Below are 24906 nucleotides of genomic sequence, written 5' to 3' on the forward strand. Positions count from 1 at the left end.
TGAACCCAAACGTTACTGGAAAGAAGAACAAGCAAACAAATAGGAAAAATTTCTTTTTAATTTTGACAACGCTGATAATGTTGATGATGGTAACTGAAATATTAATAAAGAATTAAATTGATAATCACCTTTCATTGAATGAATGCTCAAAATATAAATTTGCCAATTCGTCGAGATAACTATATTTGTTTGGGCAGATTGGCAATATTATTCGTATTGGTTCGATTAATTGAATTGGATTAGCAGTGCATTTCATCATTATTGTTGATAAACATTTTGTTTTTGTTTCTCTATATTCCACATGTGTTTTGAGTTAGAAAATAGAGAATAAAGAATAGAATGAAAATTCTTTATTGTTATTTATGTCTTTATGTGTGTGTACATTAGCTGACATTTTTGTTTTTCTAAGAATTTTTCTTCTGATCATCATTTCAATAATTCTTGTTGGTTTTATCTTACTTATTTTTTTTGTAGCTTGTTTGTTTTGTTTTTGTTTTTCGTTATTGCATTGATGGCCTATAAATACACAAAGATGCAATGGATGCCATCATTCTTCATAAATTTTGTTTATGCATACATTTTATTTGATAATCAGATTGAATTTTTGGATTTTGTTTTTCGTTGTCGTCGTCGATCAAAACATGTATGCATTTCATGTCAGTATGAAAAAAAGGATCGGGAAAAAACCAAACAATTTTTGTTTGATTGTTTGAGAAAAAACAAAACACTGTTATTTTTAGAAAACAATAGAAATTCATTTTGTTTTTGTTTTTGTTTTTTCCATTCGAATTCAGATTTACAATATTCGATTTGTTCGAAATAGAAAAACCTAATGATGTTTGTTTGCCATTTGCCAAAGTCGATGAATTCTAAAATCATTTTTGTTCATTTTATCTGTTTCGTTTGAAATTGAATTCCCAGCCATATAGAAAAGCCAAGGTCTTGATTTTATTTTCTTATCCACTTTTTTTGGCCATTTTAAATCATCAAATATCTTCGCATTAAGTTGATTTCATTAATGTTTTTTATTTTATTTTGTTTGTTTGTTGTTTGCTTGTTGTAAATTACATTAAATAATATGTGATAAAAATTTTTCTTATCTCTTCCTTCATTTTTCGATGTTTGTGAATGTGCGAATGTTTTCTTTCTATGAACATTTAATTTCGTTTCATTTTTTTAATGAAGTGATAATTGGTAAATATGACTGTGATAATCATTATTATGATAATGATAATGACTGATGATAAAAATCAAAATATCGAATGCCTAAAATGAAATGAAATGTATAATCTTAACAAAAATAGTTCCGAATATACTAAATAAATGATCATATCGAAATATTATAATAACCTGTTGATTTTATTTAGGAATCAATTAATTGTTGATCAAAAATCATTGCACTCAATTGCATTTAATCTGATAATATTAGTTACAGGTGTGTTACATTAAACAATTGAATTTTAACACATAGTAATCTCATGTTGATTTGTGAAACAAAAATATTTTCTATCAGTCATGTTTATTTAAGCAATTGAATTTGAACATCATTTGATTGGTTATCTGGATACAAAATTAATTCAATTCGGTCACATATATTTTTGGTTTTCGTTATTAAAACTTATCATTTTCATATTCAGTAATTGATTTTTTTTTATCTTGCTGGATTTAAAGTTCAATTATCTTTTAGGATCATGCATCATGATGATATCTTAGCCCTGGTTATATTTTTATAAAATGTAGCCAAGGTTTGATGTTGATTGATATTCACCTGGATTTTTACAATTTTATCTCTCCTCTAAGTATAATTGAATGAATATAAACACACACAAACATACATAGCGGCACATTGACACATCAAATAAAATTCAACCGATGATTATTTGAAGTCTGGTGAATTCAATATTTCATCATCATCAATGATGTCATCGACCAGTAACCACTGGATAACGTTTTTTTCTCTCCCCCTCTCTCTCTCTCTCTCTCTCTCTCTCTTTCTCTTCATTTCAACAGATTATCAATGACCGTTCATTGACATAAACATTCTACATAAATCCATCTTTCTTTTTCTTTCTAATATTCAGATCATTTTTTAAAAAATTTTAATTAATTCAATGCTGGGTTTTGAATTTTCAAATATTATATTTTTCCCTATCAAAAAAAATTATCAATCAATCACAATATTTTTTTCATCATAATTATTATTACGGTACACACCAGTCCGAATAAATATAAGTGATAAAAATCATATATATTAGGTAGTCTTAAATGTATGATTTACGAATCGAACAATGCTACCAAATCATTTTTTTTTTTTGCATCATTTTCCTTTTTCTTGTCAATTTTATTTGTGAATTTTATTTTCAATGAAAAATCGTTATATTTTAGCAATAAATAGATTTGTTTTGTTTTGACAAACATCGATCGATCAATGATAAATGTATTTGTTTATCCGATCTTCTTTTTTTTATTTGTTTGTTTCGGATTTAAAATGAATTTTGTTCTCATAATACTTACGGTAGGAAAAGCAATTATTATGATGATTTCGAAAAAGATGGTCGAAAAATTTTGTGTGTGAATAGGTCATTTTTGTTCTTATTCATTACCGTTTGCCAGTGGCAAATTTAGATGATTGAAAAAATGATTTTTTTCTGTCTTTGTTTTTGTTGTTGTTTTAATTTATGAATCTACGAAAACCAGTCCGAAAAAAATAAAAATTCTATCATTACCTGTTACGATGTTTATATAATTTTTCTCTCGTTTTATTTGGTTTTGAAATTTTTTCCTTGTATACAAACGAACAAAAATTGACCAAACAAATAAACCGACTAGCCACATAAGCTCTTCTAATTACCGTTTTGTTGTTTTTGTACACAAATTCTAATATTAGCCAAATTATGTCTATGTAGTCGTTTTGAATTCATTAATCAAATGACGAAAAAAATCTGTCCATTTTTCAATGTAATTTTATGCGATTTTGGTGATTTTTTTCTTTCGTTTAAAATTAGCAGTAAATTTTCCTCTTTCTCTTCGGCTTTTTTCATTCATCCTCGTTGATGAAGCTGTTGATTCATTCATTTATGTTACATTTTTGTTCGGAAATTTTTTGACAGACAAGGAAAATTTTGGAAATGAAAAAGCAAATAATCCGTTATCTACTCAAACAAAATGCGAAGAAAATGTTTATTTATTTTTGACATTTAATGTTCTTGATCACTATTTTGCAACAATTCATTTTACTACATTCGCTAAACATGTTCGATTGATTGATGTGATAGATTGAATTTATGTTTTTAATTAGATTCAGTCTTTTTTCATAAGAAACACTTGAATTAAATTTTTCACACATACATTTTGATAAGTTTTTCACCTTTTTAAATTAACGAATTGTTATCTTTATAATTGATTTTTTCTTATATTTTCAACATTTATATTGATTTTAGGTGCAATTGGTTGAATAGATTTTCAAGTCAAATTCACATTGTATAATTGAGAAAATAAAAACTTTTTGTCTGAAAACGAAAATACGGCAGACATTGAAAATTTAATTAGAATCTTTTCATTTTCTTCTGAATAAACATAAAGTACCTATGTCGATTCTTCTCAATCAGAGCATTATGTTTGAAAGAAAATTTCACACACCCACACATAATGTGTATCTCATCAATTTATATTTATTGAAAATTTAGTAAACAAGAAAAGAAACAGAAAATAACTAACAACTCGAACAAGAAAATGAATAAACGAAGCAGCGAAACTAAAAATTGAAATGCTTCAAGCTATGACATGTAACGTTTTTCAGCAATAATGTTAGATGTAATATACTTTTTTCTCATTTATTTCTTTGGAAATGAATCGTTGTTCGCTTTTTAGCTTCCGTTTTTTCTCTATCTATTGTCTGTGTGAGTGTGTGTATGTGTCATTGCTTCTGGGTTTTAAGACACTGCTAAAATTGCCATAAAGAATTTTCACATTCTTATAGAATTCTTTGCTTCCGACTAGAAAAAAATTAATCGAATTCTTTCACAATACGCGTTTGGTTCGGCAATTTTTTTGTGTTCGGGTTTTCTAACCATTATTATTATTATCATTATTTTATTATTATTATTCGTTTTTGGCGCAGATCTGGGGAAAAAAGAAGGGAAAGAAATGGAGAATATTCATTTACGTCTAACATATTTTTTAGCTTCAATGTTGTCATCATTGTAAATTACAGTATTTTTTTCTTTGCTTTAAATAAAATAATGAACTGGATAAAACATCTTGTATTTTGTTTCAATGTATGACGGTGTACCCCCTTTTATCTGCTGTTCACATTCATTTTATTTATTCATTCATTTTCATGTCTTGTTTCTTTGAACGAACAAAAAAAAAAGAAAAGAAAAAAAGATTCATTCGCCTTCAAGCTATCAATTCTATCCGATCTATCGATGCTACCAGTATTAGATTGTCTATTTCACTATTTTTCTTCATTCATTCATTCATTCATATGACAATGTTTATCTTGTTCCATTTCCATTTTTATTCTTCTGGAAAAATTGTCCATAAATTTATTGCGTTAAAAAAATCATATGTATTTATTACTTTAAGATGATGATAAGAAAAGATTCTATTAATGTTTAAATCAAAACTTTGTTGTATGTAAAAATAAAATAGACAAGTATAGATCAGTGAATCGTTTTTCCTTGTTATTATTATTATTACGTAGTTTGTTTTTTTTTGATAAGCGATTTCTCTGTTTAAAAAAACGAAGCAAATTTTTGTTTTTCATATCCAAGATTACGAAACACACACACACATATATGTAGCTTTTTGTCATGTCTTGTTTTGTTATTGTTGTGCAATACATCGAATAAACTAGTGGCTATTATATAAATATTAAGGGCGAGAAAAAAATTGCATTTTATTCAGACGATGAAGATGTAAACAGTGTAAGACATCAAAACACAGTCATCAGCATTATCTGATTGTCAACATTTTTTCTGTAGCCAATGATGATGATGATGATGATGACAACAACATTGATTTTATTTTGCAACCAGAAAAAAAAAACCGAAAAACAGCAAACAAATAAAATGACATTAAATATAGAAAGAGAGAGAATGTTTGTGTTAATCTTCAATAACAACAACAACAACAAAAAAAAAAAACGAATGTTGTAGGAGAAAATCCAGACCAGACTATAGTGTATTTCCTTTTTTTTTGCATTAATTTTTACCACTTGTCACTTGTCACGGTCTGGGTGAATAGAAATGAAGAAAATAATTTTCTTTAAAATAGATTTCAAAGATTTAGATCAGTTGTGAAAATGAAGAAAAGTTTTTTTTCTCACTGTATTTCTCGGAATGGTGTTTTATTATTATTTTTTTTGTTATTAGTCTAGTCTCATTTATTTGTCATTATTATAATCAATATCAGTTTTCAACCAGAAATGTATTTGAAAGTTAAAAACTTTCAATCTTTGACAATTACCGTTTGAAGCAAAAACTAAAAACTCTGTTGATAAAATGATAATCAGTCAATCATCAAATGGATATTTTATCATTGTAACCAGAAGTGGAAAAAAAAGTTTTCGAAGCAAGTGTTTATTGTTCGAATCAATTTTCAATCTATCGTATTTAGTCTGATGTTTCGTATTTAGTAGTGGACAAAGTTTTTTTTTGTTTCCTTCATTTAAATGGAAAATGTGAAGCAAATATATCGAAATACAATAAAAAAAAATTTAGCTGTTTTATTATAATCATTATCAGCCATTTATTTTTTGTGTGTGTTGTCGTTGAAGGATATATTCTTTCTCTCTCTCACTCAAATGTAATGATGATTGGCTTTTATTTTTTGGCCATAATCACACTTCTTATCGATGTTATGTTTTGTTTGTTTGCTTTCATCGGTTGCAGAATGAATTCTATTTCTTTTCTTTTTTTGTTTCTGTTGAAAACGAATTCAGTATTTGCTTAGTTTTTTGTTGTTGTTGTTGTTATTTTATCTGTTCTCATCTTTTTGTGCTGTTGGATCATCATCATCGATGAAAGTGGTTCAATTTTTTTATATATAAATTCTTCAATTGTCGATGATGAACAACAATAATGACGAAATTCTCTACTTATCTTGTCGATCTATGAGTTGAGAGAAATTTCGTTTTTTTTTCTTTTTAAAATTTTATTTTTTCTTTCATCATTTTAAGAATCAAAAGTACTACATTAATAATCACACAATGACAACAAAGAACTAGAACTTTCTTAACGATCGATTTTTAGTTGTTTTCTTTTTTGTTCTTATCATATAAAGAACTATCGTATTTTTCGGGTTTATAAAGTTCCGAAAACTTGAGTTTATAAAGAAAGATGCGAAAATGAGAAAGTTTTTTTCTTTTCTTTCGATTCACATTAAAAATGTCATTGTCTTGATGATATTGTCTTGATGTTTGACTTTAATAAATATAATCATCATAAAGGAAAAAATTGTTTTTCATTTTATTTTATCGATTTTGTATTGCCCACACTTGGTTTATCTATTTTTCATTTTTTTCTTATTATAATATTGATGAGATAAATTTTATTAAGCTGTGTGTAATAAATTCAGCAGTAAAGGAAAAAAATTGTCAATTATGAAATTTATTTGAAATTGATCAATTCAATATATTGAAAGAAAAAATAATTTAAGATTCCACGTGTAAATGGAGAAAAAATTCATGAATTTCGAAAGAAAAACAGGAAAAAAACATCACCACTACATACCCACGCATAAATTTTAGTTGAAAATTTTGGCTTTGTCGATTATGATGATGTGGATGAAATTGAAACTTGAATTCAAAGTTTCAATTTGTCTGTTCCATTGTTCATCTTTATTCATCAATTGTTACTTATTAACATCATCATCACTAACAGACAATAAAAAGTAGAAATAAATAAATGAATTTGAAATTCATTTTTTCTAACTTAACCAGGCATGTTTGGATTTTGGTTTTTTCTTTCATTCCAAATGGTGCCAAAAGTTTTCAAAACTTTTGGATCTTGTTTCGTTTGGCATGTGTTTGTGTGTAGGATAGTTAGCAATAAAGAATAAAAGAATAGTAAAGTATTAGTTTCACTCATTTGGTACTAGCCAAAAAAAAAACAACAACAATACCAAACAACACTAATAATGTGAAAGTAATCTGAGATCCCAAAGGATATTTTTCTCAATTTCATCTTCATATATCTCGTTCTGTTTTTCTATCTTTCTCTTTCTGATAATGAAAAAGATCCAATCTTCTTACGCATGATATAATCTACTGCAATTGGTTGTTGGAATAAAATGAAACGAACACAGACACACACACACACAGCTGATTTAGATCGACACTTTTCGACAAAAAAAAAAAAGAAAGAAAGAATTTTCTAATGAAATCAATAAATGATTGTATTAACATTTATTCTTGTGAATTGACGACAAATAATAATATTTTAATTGAAAATTATTGGCTTAGAAATTTACTAAAAAATAATCATTTTCATTTTTTCTCTTATTTTTTCTACATAGGAAAATGTTTATCGGTGGACTTAGTTGGCAAACAGCGCCTGGTAAGTGTTTGGATCTTTTTTTCTGTGAACATTTTCGGTTATTTTTGTCTACCCTTTTTTTTATCTCATTGGTTTACATCGTTTTCACTTTAAATCAATTTCTATAATGATCATTATTTTCATATAAACGCAACACACTAAAAAGAAAGGAAATGTTATTCAATCAGAACAGATAAACAGACAAATGAAAAGTTGAAATCAACAACAACAAGTATAATTATTTTGTTTTTGTTTGATTCATACAGAATCTGGTCTTTATTTCAATTTTTGTTTTTTTGGAATTCTTATTTGAATTACTTAAATACAAGTGTTATAGTTGGTAAAAAGTTAGATACCAGACACATATGAAGAAATTGGTTTCGCGGATAAGTAGAGGCAATAACAATTCAAAGAAACTTAAAGCAAACAAACACAGTATGGAAAAAAAAGAATTCTTGTTCCGTTTTTGCTTCTGCTACTAACGATCTTCATCATCATCATTATTATTATTTTATCATTTAGTGGAATAAGATTGAAAACATTCGTAGTACAATCATTCAATGCTGTTCATAGTGAAGGAAAAAAAATTACATGTACCAATGTCTCCAATATTACTCTCGAATTTCCTTGATTCCAACATCAATCACACAAGCAAACAAACAAAAACCTCTTATAAAAACTTCTTATAATCATTCCATAAGTTGTTGAACAATGCTATTATGGATCTTATTATTGAAATTTTTTTTTTGAAAATATCAATGCTGTTGCGAAATGTCATTCGATTCTTTTTTGTTCACTTCTATCAATTTCTTAAGTCAATGATAAAAAAATGTTTGAATGACAAGATTAGATTGTCAATTTCATTGATTATCAGTATAGTTTTTACACATTGTTACTGTTGGTTGTTGTTTTATCTAATATTTCTACTTTGTTTATTTTCTTTCATTTTTTCCCTCTGCTTGTTTTTTTTAAAGTATAGCATCGAATAGAAGATGATGTTGACCCGGATTTTCCTTGATTTGATTTGATTCGATCGGTTGATCGTCAATACATCAAATACATTTAGTTATAGAGATATTGGAAAAATTACAATGATATTTGATGTGTGCCTCATCTGGTGTTTCAGATGAGTCCAATGTGTGCATTCTTGAAGCAAGAAAAAAACTTTTTTTTTGGTTCATATCGAAAAGACAAAACTTTTTCGCTTCGTCTTTAATTCGATATACAAAGCTAGCTTAAGCTTTTGCTTTAAAAAAAAAAAAAATACTCTTCATATAATCAATTGTTGTTGTTATTATTATTATTATATATACCAAAAACATACTATGAAATATTATCTCTTGAACAACATTTGAATTGATCCAAAAAAAAAATATAGCGAATGAATGGTGAGAACAAAGTCCCTTGTTGTTGTTATTATTGTTATTACTGGTGTTGGAATAAATAGTGAAAATATCAAGACCATTGATCCAAAGAGAAGGCCTCATTTTTAAACATTCATTTCATATTATACAGGCCGAATTTCCTATTTCCTTTATAATAGTTTTTTTTTGTTCTTCGTTTCTAATCGGTCGATAAGTTTGTTGTTGCTTTATTTTCTTTGGTCCTCAAATTTCCCTCTGTATCTTGGTGTTGGTTGCTTCTTTTTTTTCAAACGAGATGCATTTTTGATGAAAATCGATTTTTTCATCCTTTATATTTTAGCCAATTTTACTTTTTTTTTGGATGTCGTTATTTTTGAATCGACAAATGAATTTTCTAGATGAATCTTTCACATTCTATGTTTTTTCTTCATCGGTTTTTTTAAGTCTAATGAATGAATTGTGAAATGATCAAAATAAAACAATCAAAATGAAAAGAAAAATGAAATGATGTTGCCTATATCGACTTTGTTGATGATTTTGTCTGTCCTTTACATGTTGAGTGTGTGTGAATCTGCTTTTCCATCTCTCTTTTTTCATTGCTTTTCATAATTCTAGATTCTATTCATTTGTATATTTGTTATTCATGCTGGTTGGCTGGCTGGCTGGCTAGCTAACCAAACGGAACGGAACGAAACGGAACGTAACCAAGCTATGGAACAAATGAAATTCTGACTGAAATAGAATGGATCTTTCTATTTCACTCGATAATTTCTGCGTGTTTGTATGTGTGTTTCATTTGTTCAAAGTTGAATTATTTATTCAACACACGAATTTAGTTTTTTTTAATATTATTATTTCTGCCATTCTGTTATTGTTGATTTCAATGTTTTTATTTTACTGTCTCTCTCTCTCTCTCTCTCTCTCTCTCTCTCTCTCTCTCTCTCTTTGGTCGCATGGATTTGAATAGTAGACTAAAAGTTCTTTCAAAAATGGATCTCCCTATTTTTTGTGTTAAATTCTGTTCGGTTATATACAAACATATATACCCCAAACCTAAAAGACAATTTCTTCCATCACCATCACCACTACTATCATTTCTCATCATGTGAAAAAATCCTATTCACATTCAATTGACTTCTAATATTCTATCATTTAACTTCCTATTCATCTTCATTTTTTCCTATCTCTTTTATTATATAATTTTTTTTTATTGTAAACTTTTTTTTATTGATGTTGTTGCTGTCGACTTTTGAATGAAACTTTTTATTTTTGCAAATCCTATAGTTTTCCTATTTTCAAAAAAGTTACCCAGTTCAATGATGCTTGGCCAGCGATAAAAAAAAACCACAGGAATGATAATGTTGTTGTTGTTGTCGTTGATGATGATGATAATAATGATGACGATAGAATTCATTTGTTCAAAAGCTTTGTCTCATTGTCATCTGGCAATAGTTAGCAATCAATTTGAATTTTTTTGCTCTCTCGCTCTCTCTCTTTCTTTATTCCAAATGAATTTTCAATCATTTGGTTTTTTTTTGATTTTTTCAATTTCAATACATCACATTCCGACGGAAAATAAAATAAGAATAAAAAATGAATTTAAAATTGAAATCAAAACTGATGGAATGATTGAAAATACAAAATGAAAATTCGTCTTCGTCGTTTTTCAACAGGAAAAAAATGTCAAAAATTTATATTATTACTATGATGAATTCGATGATTTATTATCACACACACACACACACACACACACACACACACACACACACACACACACGCACACAAAGTACGAATGCAAAACATAAATGATGATGACAAGCTCATAAATGAAATGAAAAATACAAAAAAAAAGAGAAGACAAAAAATCTTTTCATCATCATGAATGTCCACACGACGAAGATATTATATGAGATTGACTTGACAATTTTTTTCTTTTTCAAGCCATTCATACATTCAGAATATTTTTTTTGTTAGTTTTCGTTTTGTATTGTTATGGCATATAATATTTTGGAATAAAACAAACGAAAAAAAAAATGTAAAGAAAAAAGTGAAAAAGATTTATTTATTTATTTCAATTCTTTCCTTTTAGTGTTCATTTTACTCTGGTTGGATGATTTAAATGCATTTTTGAATATAAATCAAATTGAATCAAATCTGAATCTCAATCATAAAACTCATCATAGCTATAAAATGTACACGCTTATTTGTAATGAATGAATTTCCATACTAAACATGCAATGACAATTCTTTGCTTTTTCATTTGTAGTGGTCTGTTTATGTATCTTTATTGTATGTTGTTTTTATCTTTCTTGATTTCCGATAATTATAAATGGTTTTTGTTTTCGCTTAATTATCATCTGATTAATGGTGGATGACGTCAAGTTAAATTTGATTTTTGTTTGGTTTTGTTTGAGCAATTGACCGTTGGTAGCGTGATACGTAATTACAACTATTTGTAAAACTTTTTTTTTAAATTTTCTACTCTGTTCATTAAATTTTGTAATTGTCATGATGATGATCATAATAATGATAATGATGATGATGATGAGAATAACGAAGATGACAAACCATTTAATTATTTCATTGACTTTTATTCAGTGTATTTTTTCCGTATAATTCTTGACATAATTTGACCGTAAGTTTTTTTTCATTCTGTACAATCATACGAAAATAGGCCTAAATTGTCGAATTGATGAGTGAGGAAAAAAAAAGAGAATGGATAAATTCATTTCGACTCCCAATTTTATATTGTTTTTGTATTAGAAAAGGTAATAATGGTTATTCATTAAATGTTTATGTGTTTGGTGTGGATACATTGAATTGTTTTTTGTTGTTGTTGAAATTCTGAATTACATATTGAAACAGTGAAAAAAAACATACATAATCATTATTATCATTTTTAACCGAAATAAGCATTTAGATTATATTTGAAAATGAAACAAATATTCATGGAAAAAAAAAAAGTTATAAAATTTGTTTGTTTTGAACTTTTTCATCAAGAAAATAAAACAAAAACTCTGATGTCTATAGGATAATGACAATCATTAGTGTTTGATTGCTGAATCAAATGAGTTTTTTCTTTGTATTCTTTTTTTCTGCAATATAAAACAAGTATTAATTACTTTTTGCCTACTTTAAAAATCAATTATTTCATATGTGATGGTATTTACATAAGAATTATTTTTTTCATTTATTTTTACATGAGTTTAATTCTGGTTTCGAAATTGCAGAAAAATTTAGCCGGTTTCTGAGTACATAGAGACATTCTCACGAAACGATAACCTCCGGAAAAAAACAGATTCGAATCTAATATTTGCTTTACGCAGAGTCTTTCTGTTCAATTTCTTTACTGATGTTTTTGAAAAATTTTTTCCCTTCTAATAACGATTTTGATGTTGCATTAAAATTTTTTCTTGAAATTGATTTTTGAAATTTCAAAATGATTTTTGATCTTTCAATTTTCGTTATTTGGAACCAATAAAAAAAATCTCATATATGATTCAATGGAATCATCGATATATTATCCGCAAAGCACATACATCCAGCAATAACTAAAATAATCTATTTTTACTGTACATAAAAAAACTCAGAATTCAGAATCTGAAAAACTTTTTTTTTTTTAAATTGACCTTTTTTCCTTTCACTATCTTTTTACAGTTTCTAAAAACATTAAAAATCTAATAGTTTTATCCTCATCATGATCATTATCATCATCAATTTTGATGATGATGACACTTCTCCGAAACAACAAAAAAGCAATATAAAATAATAGGTCATAGGTTCGTTTGAAATTGACAGTTTATTTTCTAAACTTTTTCAACAACAACATCAACAACAAAATTTACCGTAAATGACTGAATGTTTATAGACAAATTTGTTTTTTTTTTCAATATTCTTTGGAAAATCACGTTCAATATAAATTCATTGAAAAATTCTTTTTTTATGATGATTTTATGATTTCAAATTGAATGAAACCAAAAGAAAAAAAAATTGTCCATTTTGAATGTAATGTTTCATAATATAACTGAATGACTGACTGTTAAAAGAAAAAAAAAATCCAAATAGAACAAAACCAGAAAGAATCTCATTAATAAATACTATTATTTTTATTATTATCACCACTATCATTTGTCCCAAAACATGTTTTTCGAAAAAAAACTTTTTTTTCCTTGTTTTTCATTCTTCAAAAAGAAAAAATCCTATTGTCATTATTATTATTATCATCATTTTTGTGTTTTGTCACTGCTTATTTTAATAGTTATAGCTGTGTATGACCATATACTGCTGTGTGAAATGAAAAACATTGAATGAATAGTCTCCGATTTTTTTAAATAGTGATGATGTTTTTAATAATTTATTTAAATTAATTTATTTTATTTATTATCCATATACGTTTACGATTGTTGATGTCGATGTATTTAGGTGCTCGTTGTTGACTCGGCTTCTTATTTGTGGTTACATAAGTGTGTGTGTGTGAGAGAGAGAGAGATATTACACTTCTTATTACAGTGGAATGATCTCTAAGATTTTTATTTTTATTCTTCTTTCAGTTCTCATTCATTTATTCTGGCACTTTTTTTTCGCAACTTTTATTGCCCATACTGTAATCCGGAATTATTCCTCTTTTTTTTTACTTTACTTTCTCAAAGTGATGTTATGTGATGATAATGGCAATGAAGCTTGTACCGGTCACAATTCTCCAGTGACTTATTACATTCAAACATAAAGTTTTGTTTTGTTTCTTGATTTTCCACTCACAAAATACCATCTTTGCTCAATCTAAATTTGAAATTTGAATTTGAAGAATGGAATTTTCATTTTCTTAAAATTTTGTTCTTTCGAATTCAATGCTTGTCAGTTTCTTTCTACTTTTTTTCTATTGCTCTTTTTCAAGACAAAACTAAATAAATTCTATTTCCGGAATTTTTCTCCAAAAAAAAATTCTTAGGACTTGTATGATATGATAAACAAAATTGATGAACAACATTTCACAATGCTTTTATCTGTTTATTGCAACAACTATTTTGCTTTTCGTTGTTTTTTTCCGGACATGAATTATTTAACTTCGTTTTATTCGTAACAAGAATGAATTTCTATTCCATTTCATTGCAAAATGATATATATAGGATACAAAAAAAAAACACAACAAAAAAGTTGAACAAGTTTTTCTGGAAAACAAAATAATCTGTTTGATTGCCTATAGTTATTGTTGTTGAATACAACGGCAAAGTACGTGCCAAAATATAGTATTGCATCTTAACACAAACAGCATCCAAATGCTATACCAGACATGACGATGAATTCACAAATTTTTCATCATCAATTCAACTGTCTTTATTTGAAAGAATTTTTTTTTTACTTTCTTTTTGGTCACCAAGGCCATCAATTATTTAGACACGTAAAAGAAAAAAATACCTCTATTGCAAAATTGAACTGACACTTTCGGATTGAATTTTCTTTTCTTTTTTTTCTTCAATTCAGCTTTTTACGCCTGATTTGGCATTCATTTTTTTCTTGTTTTTTTTTCATTCAGTTATACGATTCTTTCATTCTTCAATTTTTATACATTCTACAGTTGAAGTTTTTTTTTCATTTCGAAAAATTTTCATTCGATTTTTGCCGTTTTTTGTTGTTGTTGTCAATTGAATTTGTTTTTGTCTCTCTGTTTTTTTTTTTTTTTTTTTTTTTTTTTTGGATCATTGAAGTTCAAAATTCTCAATTTCCCTTTTTTTTCGATTGCCTTTTTTCCATTGAAACATTCATTTGCTGTTGTCAGATAGATTTAATTACATGTCAACATCGTAGATTGAATTGGTCATTCTTTTTTTTTGAATTGTCCATTTTTGAGGCAGACAAAACACCAGACAGACTGAAAAATGTTTTTTCTCATTCAAACCATGCACATTTTTTTGATTATCGATCCTATGGTTCTGAGATTTGTTTGATCAACGACAAAAAAAAGCCAATTTGAAAATTTTTTCAATAAAGCACTCACACACACACACTATTCATATTGATTCATTTTGATTCTATCAATGAATGAAGATGGGTGCGACTGAATTTCCAAACAAAAAAAAAAAAAAAAATCAACTAATCCTGACGATGATTCTGGAATGAATGATGAAAGAAAAAGTTGACTTTGATTACTGGGCCGGGCCGATTTTCATTTTTATTTTTTTTTCTACATCCAATCTAAATTCACTTTTCAATTTTTTTTTTGTTGTTTCGTTTTGTTTGATATTAGAAATCATTGTGTTGAAAAAAATATTGTCAACTGATAGTTTTTTTTGTTGTTGTTGTTGGAGTATTCTTCATTGCAAAAGTTGTTCAACCAATATTTGATAAAATTCATTGTTGTTTCCTGGTCGACATACTTTTTTATTGTTTGATACTCTCTCACTCTCTCTCTCTCTCTCTCTCTCTCTCTCTCTCTCTCTCTCTCTCTCTCTCTCTCTCTCTTTTTTTTTCGGACAATGAACATCTGTTACAGAGAAGAAAAAAAAATTCATTCCCGGTCGATTCTATTCAGTTTCTTCCTTTTTTTTTTGCAAATTATTTTCCATTGCATTTTTTGTTCAAAATTCACGTCATTTGACGTATTCTCAACTACAATTTTTTTAACTGCTTGTTTTTTCATCATCATCATCATCACAATTGTCATTATCATATCGGTAAAGATATATAGATAAAAAGTGCCAAACTCATATTCTAGGGTTCATGTCGTCAATTTTCCTTTTTTTTTCTTCCATCTCTCTCTTTCACACACTCATTCATTTTATCTGTGTGCAAATAAATATTACTGAAGAAAAGTTTTTTTTTGTCTTTTCCGAATTTCATTTCGGCCCTTTTTTCCATGATGATAATTTTTTTTTAAAGGAAAAAAGTTTAGAATATTCCGTCGAAAACGCATACACACACACACAAATACAAACACAAACACGAATAGAACACGCAAATTGAAAATTGAAAATTTTCATATTTTTCATATATTCGAGTTCGGGTTTTTTTCATTATTTTATTTATGAGCTGCAAATGGATCGATCAAATGAATGTAATTTTTTTAGTGAAAAAAAAGAATGAAATCCACCACATGACCACCGAACAATTTTCTGTTTTTTTTCTCATTGAATACTTGTAATTTTTTTCTCCATTCAAAAAATGTTCAACCATTTTTATTGATTATTAAATTTTTAATTCATTTTTTTTTTTCTTTTTTTATATATAATTTTCATTACTCTTGTAGAAGGTCTTCGGGAATATTTTAGCAAATTTGGTGATATAACCGAAGTGATGGTAATGAAAGATCCGACAACGCGGAGATCTCGGTAAGTAATTTTTGTCTTCAATTTTTTTCATCAAATTCTATCTCCTTTCCTTTTCTCTGTCTCTTTTTTTTTCGTTTATTCACTGGTTAGAGCCATTTATAGAATTAGAAAAAAAACAAACGATACGAATTGTTTATCAGCGAATTGATTGATTGAATGTTTTTGATGTTTTTGTGCTATGTCTATGTGTGTGTGTGAATGTGAATTTTCATTTGGAAGAAAAGTATGTGTATTCTGTGAATAGAACAAGTAAAAATAAGTGAGCAAATACTTTTACACAAATTGATTTTTTTTTTCTCCAACGAGAAAAAACAAAACAAAAAAATATTCCATTTCAAACAATCGAAAATCATTCAAAGTGGCCGAATTGTGTTTTTTTCATTTCAAACCAAATTCTACCTTTTATTTTAATGTTATGAGATTCTATTCGTTTTTGATGATGATTATCACGATTTTTTTCACTTTGCACAGAAAAAAATGCTAACTTTGAATATTTTTTCATCGACCGTGTTCAACTTGGGGTTCAATCGATCGATCGATTGTTTGGATAACTGAGATAAACTGATGACAATGATAATAGAATGTGTATGCAGTGAATGCTACTAAAATGCATCAGGCATCACATTACGCCAAGAATGCATAAACAAACAAACAACGTCGGATAATAAAAAAAAAAGAAGAAAAAAAATATTTAAATATTGATCAAATTTGATCTATTCTATTCATGTTTTTGTTTGTTTGTCTGTATTTGTTGTCTTTCTCTCTCTCTCTCTCTCTCTCTCTCTCTCTCTCTCTCTCTCTCTCTCTCTCTCTCTCTCTCTCTCTCTCTCTCTCTCTCTCTCTCTCTCTCTCTCTCTCTCTCTCTCTCTCTCTCTCTCTCTCTCTCTCTCTCTCTCTCTCTCTCTCTCTCTCTCTCTCTCTCTCTCTCTCTCTCTCTCTCTCTCTCTCTCTCTCTCTCTCTCTCTCTCTCTCTCTCTCTCTCTCTCTCTCTCTCTCTCTCTCTCTCGCCTATTTCCTCTCTTATTTTATGTGTTTTGCATGTCAGTGATGATCAAATGAATCCCTGTACTGATCTTTTCATTCATTTTATTGAAAGTCCGTTTTTTCATATATTCTTTTGCTTCTTTATTTTTTGTTTACTCAAACACTTATTCCACAACTTTATTGTCATCAGCATTTCAGTTTGTTTTTTCTTTTCTCTTCTTGAACAAGAAAAAAATCTCTGGTTTTCTTGTCTATACAGGGAAAAAAATTATCCAAACATTCATTGAATAGATTCTTTCTATTCTCTGTTAGTCAGCCATTCGTTTTCATTTTGTTTGATTGGATTTATTTGTTTTTGGTCATTGTTATTGTTTTTGTTTCTTGGTAGCCTAAATGTTCAATGATGATGATGATGTTGAGAATAGCTGATTTTTGACGATAACAAACAATATGAATGAAATTTTTGTTAATGAATAATGAATGTTAAATCAAATTGATTTATTTCCAAGAACTTCATTTATGATTGAAAATACATTCTCAGAATATACAGACAGGAAGCAAAAATGTTGCTATGAAAATAGTGTAAAAATTTATTTATTTAAAAAACATTTTCAATAGGAATTTAAAGAATACGTAAAATGATGTGAAAGATTAGATTTTTTATTATCTTGAATTATATTATTAATAATGATTATTATTATATCGTTTTTAAAATATAACACAAAGAAAATTCTCTGCTTTGTCGCTGTTGTTGTTGTTGTTATTCTCATATTTCATTCTGTTAGAATTTTCAACAAAAAAGATATTATTATCAATATACACATGCACATTGATAAACGAAAAGACGATGGATAATATCTTACTATCTTTTTTTTTGGTACTCATTTCTTATTTCTCAATCTGAATATATGTGTAACCATGATAATTCAGTGAAGCAATGGAAAAATTATTCTTTTCTTTTCTGAAAATAAAACTCTAAAATCCATACACTCAAAGTGGAAAAAAATGAGAAATTCTTGACTTTTTTTCTGGCTAACTCTATCATTGTTTGTGTGTATGATAAATAATGGTCGATTTCCTTCCTTTAACAATGAATTCTTCATAAACACAAAAAAAGGAATTTTTTTTTTTTTGATTCTGCAGAAAATATTTCTCAAGTATACAATATATTACCAAGAAAAAAAGGATTAAGTACTTCTTAAAAGATTCCAAAAACAAACAAACATTATTCTTTCCAAAATTATACAAAAAGTGTTTATGGCTATAGATGATGATGATAATGGTTTGCAACATCAACATCAAGAAAAATTTTGTTTTGTTTTGTGTTTCATCTTGAAAAGAGTTCATCCAAATTGAATTTATTAGATATTTTTTGTTTTTGGATTCTAGAATTTTCGTTGTGTCTTTCAAATTAGAATAAGAAACAAAAAATCATCATCATCACTAGCCTTTCAGTGTGATTTTTTTCTTGTTCTTTCTTTTTCTGTCTCTGTTGGCTACCATCCGGACACCACATAAGACATGACCGTTTTATTGTTTGTCTATTTTTTTCACTTTCCCGCTTTTATGCAATCGTTTCCTATTACATCATAATCTGTGTTTCTGTTCGTCAATTTCCTACTTTTTTTTTTGTCCATTTCTATCTTACATCGTTTCAATAATAACCAATGATTATGATAATTATGATGATTATGATGATCCAGACCTATCAAATAATATATATTATATGTATACGTTATATTTATATCAATGTTTTTTTTAAATTTCTTTCATCAATATCCTCAATCTTAACAACAAACAGTGGTTTTGGTTTTGTAACATTTGCCGATTCGTCTAGTGTCGACAAAGTACTGATGAATGGACCACATGAATTGGATGGCAAAAAGGTTTGTATTTTTTGTTACTCTCCCTCAATAATTTACAATGATGATCATCGTTTTTTGTTTTTTGTTTTTTTTTATTTCCAATTTCTTCAATAATAATAATAAAATTATTATTAACGTCATCAACAATTATTTTGATCATCATCATCATCATCATCGATACTATCGATACTTATTCGTAAATCGGTGCTCAATCTTACAATCGTCATTTATTATTTGTGTATTGAAAAAAATTCCGTTTTTATTTCTTATCGTTATTTCTCTTCACATTTTTTTCATCGAAAAAAATAATATTTGTTCTGGAACTTTGTTCGTGTTTGTGTGTGCCAAATGTGTTTTTTTCTTCTTTGTTCACCAAATGCAATTTGTGATGTTTTTTTTGTGCATTATTATTGTGTGTGTGTGTGTCTGTGATAGATCGACCCCAAAATTGCCTTCCCTAAACGAGCACATCCAAAAATGGTAACACGAACGAAAAAAGTATTTGTTGGTGGTCTATCAGCGCCAACCACCATTGACGACGTCAAAAACTATTTTCAACAATTTGGCCGGGTAAGTTTTTTTTTCGATTTTCATTTCACTTTTTTTCATATTAGCCATTGTGTGTGTAACCCTGTCCTTGTTGTTTGTGTTTTTTCTGATTTTTCAATTCACATTTACGCAACTGAATGTTCCATTTCATTCAATTACGTTTTTTTTTGTTTCTTCACAACAATTTTCGAATCCAGAAAAAAATGGTACTTTTTTGGTTGTTGTTGTCGATTCAAATTGTGCCATTTACCCCAAGCCTGTCCGTTTTGTTATTTATATAAAATAACACAACACAGCCGTTGTATGCGGATACAGATTCAAAACGAAACGGGAAAATATATGATGCCCCTATATTTCATTTTGCAGCCATCATCTTTTTTTTCCTATTTCGATGTTTACAAGGGAAACACATTCAAGTTTCACTCATTTCTTTTTTCTTGGCTGTCGCCCATTGGTGTTTCCCATTTTTCCCTCTCTTTCTCGCCATTTCTTTTCAATGCCAACCAAAATTTTGCTTTTCTGGTTCAAGATAAAAATCTTGTCACTAGAATCTTATAACATTTATATTTCACAAATACATATAGTTATCCCAATTTCTTTTTCTTTTTTTTTTGTCGCTTTACACACAAACTATGAATCGCGTCTAGTTTGTTTTTTGTTGTTTCGGGTACGATCCATTTCCCATTTTCAATTTTATTTCTAATATGATTTTCCTTTCGCCAGCCCAAACATTTCATTTCACTTATTTTTTTGTTTGTTTGTTTCAATATATTATTGATTTTATTTTATTCATTTTTTTCTCCGTTCTATTCTCTATTATTACAATATTCTTTATTCTTTTCAAAATGAAAAAAAAATCGATTTTCATTGTCTTTTCTCTTATTTTGGTTGACATTGTTTCCAAATATTGTTATAATTAGAACGAAATCAAATTTTTATTTTCTTTTTAAAAATTCGCATGAAATGAAATGAAAATAAAATTCATCTCCATTTTGATCAAATTAAAGTGTCGCCGCTGCTGCTGCTGTTTTTATTTATAATCCGCTTTGCAAATAATCATAGAATTTGAAATATCAAATACTAACAACAATGAAAATGTACAAATAAATAAATTGATCAACTATACACAAAGATACATTTTATTCTTTATTTTTCCATAATTTTAACTAATTAATCGGTATTTGTATTAAAATTAGTCATTCACTAATGTGAAGAGAAACAAAAAAAAACAAAATGCAAACAACCTTGTTGTGAGGACTGTTAGGCCGAACACACCCTGGAGATATCATATGAAATTATCATTCAATGTTTTAAATGTTGTTTTTGTTATTTATCTTTTCTTTTAATCATTGTGTTTGGCACCATTTCATTCATCACTAATATCTATTTTTTTCTCGTTTTTTTTATTTGCTTGTTTCACAATTGTAGATTGAAGATGCCATGTTAATGTTCGACAAACAGACCAATCGTCATAGAGGTAGGTGAAATTTTTTTGACGATTTTTTCCTGCAATCGTTAATATGCCAAAACAAAATTTGAACGCATTCATATTGGATTTTTTTTTAGTTTTCATTTGCTGATTGTTATTATTATTATTATTATTGCTGGAAGTTGTTAAGATTGCCGACAAGATTAATATGTTTGTATTATTGTCGTTGTCTTTGTCTGTATTTTTACGATAAATGGTAATGGTAACGAATGAAAGAGTGGTGAATGGTAAATTCAAATGAATCAAGCCATTAAACTTTATTCCATGTATGTGTGTTTGTGTTGGCAAGCAATGATTTCTTGGAAAAATGCATTTAAAAAATATCGTTTGTTCTGCTGTTTATGTATTTTTCTTGGTTGTGGATTAAAGTGATAAAATTCTGTCTACATGCTGTTGTTGGAACGAATATGAAACGACGAAACGTCAACAACAATCACATATCTTGATAATGATGATCTACCATTCATGATTGTTATGCTATGATTATCATTTTTTTGAATTTTCTTCTTTTGTTTTTTTCAGCAGATTCATAGCAGACTTCTATTTTTGATTTTGCAATTTTTTCTTGTTTAGTTTTACTGTGTGTGTGTGTGTGTGTGTAGATAAATATCTCATCATTATATAATTACATTATCATCATATTTTTTTTCAATATATCGTTTTGTCTGTTTGCTAATTTAATTTCATTAATAAATCATTATCATTATACGCTGTTGTTTTTATGTGCCTAAATCAAAAAAAAAAAAAAAGACATCAAACGATGACAAAAAATTAATGAAAGACATTATATGAATGAAATAAAAAGGAATAATTGATAAAATCAAACAAGCCGAAAACGATTTAATTCAATTTTTTTTTCTTTTTGCTTCAATTGACATCGATTTCTAAGCGTTGATTTAATGTGTCCATGTATTATATGAGCCATAATTTTTTTTGTCGTCCCTGCAAAGTTGGCTTCACTGCCTGGCATTTTTTTTTGTTTAGTTTTTTCAATAGTTGAAAGAATTTAATGAAGATGGAAAAGAATTTTGCTCGCTTGAATGGAAAAAATGAATTGAATTAGATTCGTCGAATGATTCTGGCTTGTGTCTGTTTGTGTGTATGTGAGAAATCGGTAATCAAATTTTATTTTATTTTTTTTTGTAGCCGAATCAAAAGAAAATGAAAAGTTTTCAGCTCCACATTTTGATTTGAATAGAAAAAGAAATTTTCTTTGACGAATTCTTTTTGTAACCGTTGTTAGAATATTTTGAGTTTCTTTTCCTCTTTCGTTTTAGATTCTGATTAGAAAGAATTATCGAATGAGGTTTTTTTCTTGTCATGTGTCGCCATCGTATTATTTTTGTTGTATCGTTTTTATGGTTTTGATGGTTGATGACGCTTTGAATGGATAATGAAATAAAATGTTAATTTGTAACGAATTTCTTTTTTTTCACTCGATTTTTTACCAATATTACCATTTTTACTAACATCCGACATCTTTACATTTATAGGTGATTACTGACTTTTTTCCATCATCGTCATCATCATCATTTCCCTTGAAAATAGCTTAAACAACATAACAATTGCATTATAGAAAAACAACAACAAAAACAACAAATTGCCTCTAATCGAATTTCACTGCAAAATTTACCATTATTATTTTCATTATTTTATTCCTACCACTACCTTGAGAAATGAAAATGAAAGAAAAAAAAACACGACAAAAAAGTAATTTTGAATTCTGTTGAATTTTTTCTGTTTATTTCTTTTCTTTCTCTCTCTCTATCACTCTCACACCATAAATGTTATATAAAATTTACAGTGTACATGTCATTAGTATGTCGATTTGAGACAAGAAACAAGACTTGAAATGATGATGATATGACATTAACATTCCCGACGACGGAACATTAAAAGATGAGCACTTGTAATTTTGAAAAAGTAGTCAAATCTTGTATCACAGATTTGAAAAAAAATGATAATGATGATGATGTCGGATCTATCTGATCGATCATTATTTATTGATTTCAATTCATTTATTTTCACACATTTCATGTTCAAAAGTAATGTTTTTGGCAGAGAAAAAGTCTTGAAAATTTACTCATTCATGTTTACCTATGCTATATACTAATTGATGTTTTTTTTATTCTTGAAAAAATTAAGGATTCGGTTTTGTCACATTCGAAAGTGAAGATGTTGTCGACAAAGTTTGTGAAGTACATTTTCATGAAATCAATAATAAAATGGTTAGTAAAATTCGCTCATTTTATTTCATTATTAATTTTTTGTTTGTTTTTTTTACTAATTTGACAATTATTTCAATCTCATTGATTGATAAAGGTTGAATGTAAAAAAGCACAACCAAAAGAAGTTATGATGCCCAATAATGTTCCACGTGGTGGCCGAACTACAGGTAAGATTCATTTTTTTTAATCAAAAAAAAAAAAAAAAAAATTGAAAAATGTCTGAAAAATATGCTTTTCTCATGATCATATTCGTATGCTTTTTTCTGTGTATATCATATACAAACAAATTTAAATTACTATAGATTTGGTTTGGCCGCTTGGAGCCCTAGCCGATGGTATGTTTGTTTCCATTTGAAAAAAAATCAATGCTCGTTTAATTTATATGAATTTTTTTTGTTGTTTATTAATATTATTTAACCTCCTGTATCATCTCCTAACCTTATATATTGACTATTATCCTTATAACATATCAGAATCTTTAGTATCAATTAGCAAAGTTGTTGGATAATATTTAAATACATTTCCGTAAAAGACTTCACACCCCTAGCATGGCTTTCATTAGTTTTTACGGAGTTTTTTCGTTTATTCACCCTTTCACGTAGAACAAATTGAACCTACTCTTAATGATTGTTGAAATGTAAAAAAAAATTATTTGTTCGACATTATCTAATGACTAATAATAATGCATATTGTTCCAACAATGTCTTTTTTTTGTTCTTATTTTTATTCATAATCCAATCACACCAAAATGCACCAATAAAAAATTAAAAAACAAATCCAGATCCTACAAGAGCAGCTGCAGCTGCTTGCCTTGCTGCTGGTCCCACTGCTAAAGCCATCTATCATCTTTGCAGCGGTGGACCAGATTTGACACGTGCCAGTGGCGCAGCCGGAAATGCTGGCAGCGCTGGTACCGGTCTTTCACTTGCAGATCACGCTTGCTCGCCAAGTAATTATATTATTTCGATTTTAAAATTCCAAAATCTAATTGATAATCATTTTATTTAACCCTTTTATGTTTTATTTAATTTTATATTTTATCATTTTATTATTAGATTTATTATAGAAAGACCATTGAAATAGTTGCATGTTTATATTATTTAATTATTATTTTCTTTTAGATCCAATATTTAGCCTTTTAGTTTACTAGATAATGTTTAGAAACATTTTTTCGTCAATTTCTTCAGTCTTTCTCCATTTTACATTCTTTTATATCTATTAATTCTCTATATTTTTTTTGTTGTTGTTTTACTATAGGTTTTCCCGCAGCCTATGCAGCTGGTTATGCTGGTCGTGGCGGTTATCCAAGTTATCCGGGTTTTGGCTATCCATTTACAGGTAAGCATCGATCATTTTTCTCATGTTTAATAACATTCAGCATACCTGACCCTTCGTATTGTTATGGTTGTGGATCCTGGTTCTCGTTATCCTCGTTCCACTAGAGAGCTTAGAAGTCTCGATCAAAGTTCAAGATCGTTAATATAAGGGCTTTATGACTAGGGCTTTTATTTCTTTTCAAAAAATTCCATATTCCTGCGCACACATACACACTCGTTATTATTAA

At 27.9% G+C, this 24906-nt stretch overlaps 1 protein-coding gene across 4 annotated transcripts in view; it reads left to right on the forward strand.

The window, feature by feature from the left end:
• LOC113791739 (RNA-binding protein Musashi homolog Rbp6-like) overlaps positions 1–24900 on the forward strand; it is a 30097-nt gene extending 5197 nt beyond the window's left edge. For 3 of the 4 annotated variants that reach the window (XM_075823073.1, XM_075823072.1, XM_075823071.1), the window contains exons 3-13: positions 7519–7559; positions 16146–16227; positions 19013–19097; positions 19512–19646; positions 21054–21102; positions 23260–23342; positions 23437–23509; positions 23645–23677; positions 24124–24291; positions 24600–24680; positions 24785–24900. In XM_075823073.1, the coding sequence (XP_075679188.1) occupies positions 7519–7559; positions 16146–16227; positions 19013–19097; positions 19512–19646; positions 21054–21102; positions 23260–23342; positions 23437–23509; positions 23645–23677; positions 24124–24291; positions 24600–24680; positions 24785–24822 (868 nt within the window). In that variant the 3' untranslated portion in view covers positions 24823–24900. The remainder of the gene's footprint in view (positions 1–7518; positions 7560–16145; positions 16228–19012; positions 19098–19511; positions 19647–21053; positions 21103–23259; positions 23343–23436; positions 23510–23644; positions 23678–24123; positions 24292–24599; positions 24681–24784) is intronic. The other variant, XM_075823074.1, reaches the window with a different exon arrangement.
• The last annotated feature ends 6 nt before the right edge of the window (positions 24901–24906 follow it).

Source organism: Dermatophagoides pteronyssinus, unplaced genomic scaffold (genome assembly GCF_027571235.1).
Source record: "Dermatophagoides pteronyssinus isolate colony J.1.1.1.1 unplaced genomic scaffold, Derpt_VIB-CSIC_2022.12 sq0023, whole genome shotgun sequence".
Classification (NCBI taxonomy): domain Eukaryota; kingdom Metazoa; phylum Arthropoda; class Arachnida; order Sarcoptiformes; family Pyroglyphidae; genus Dermatophagoides; species Dermatophagoides pteronyssinus.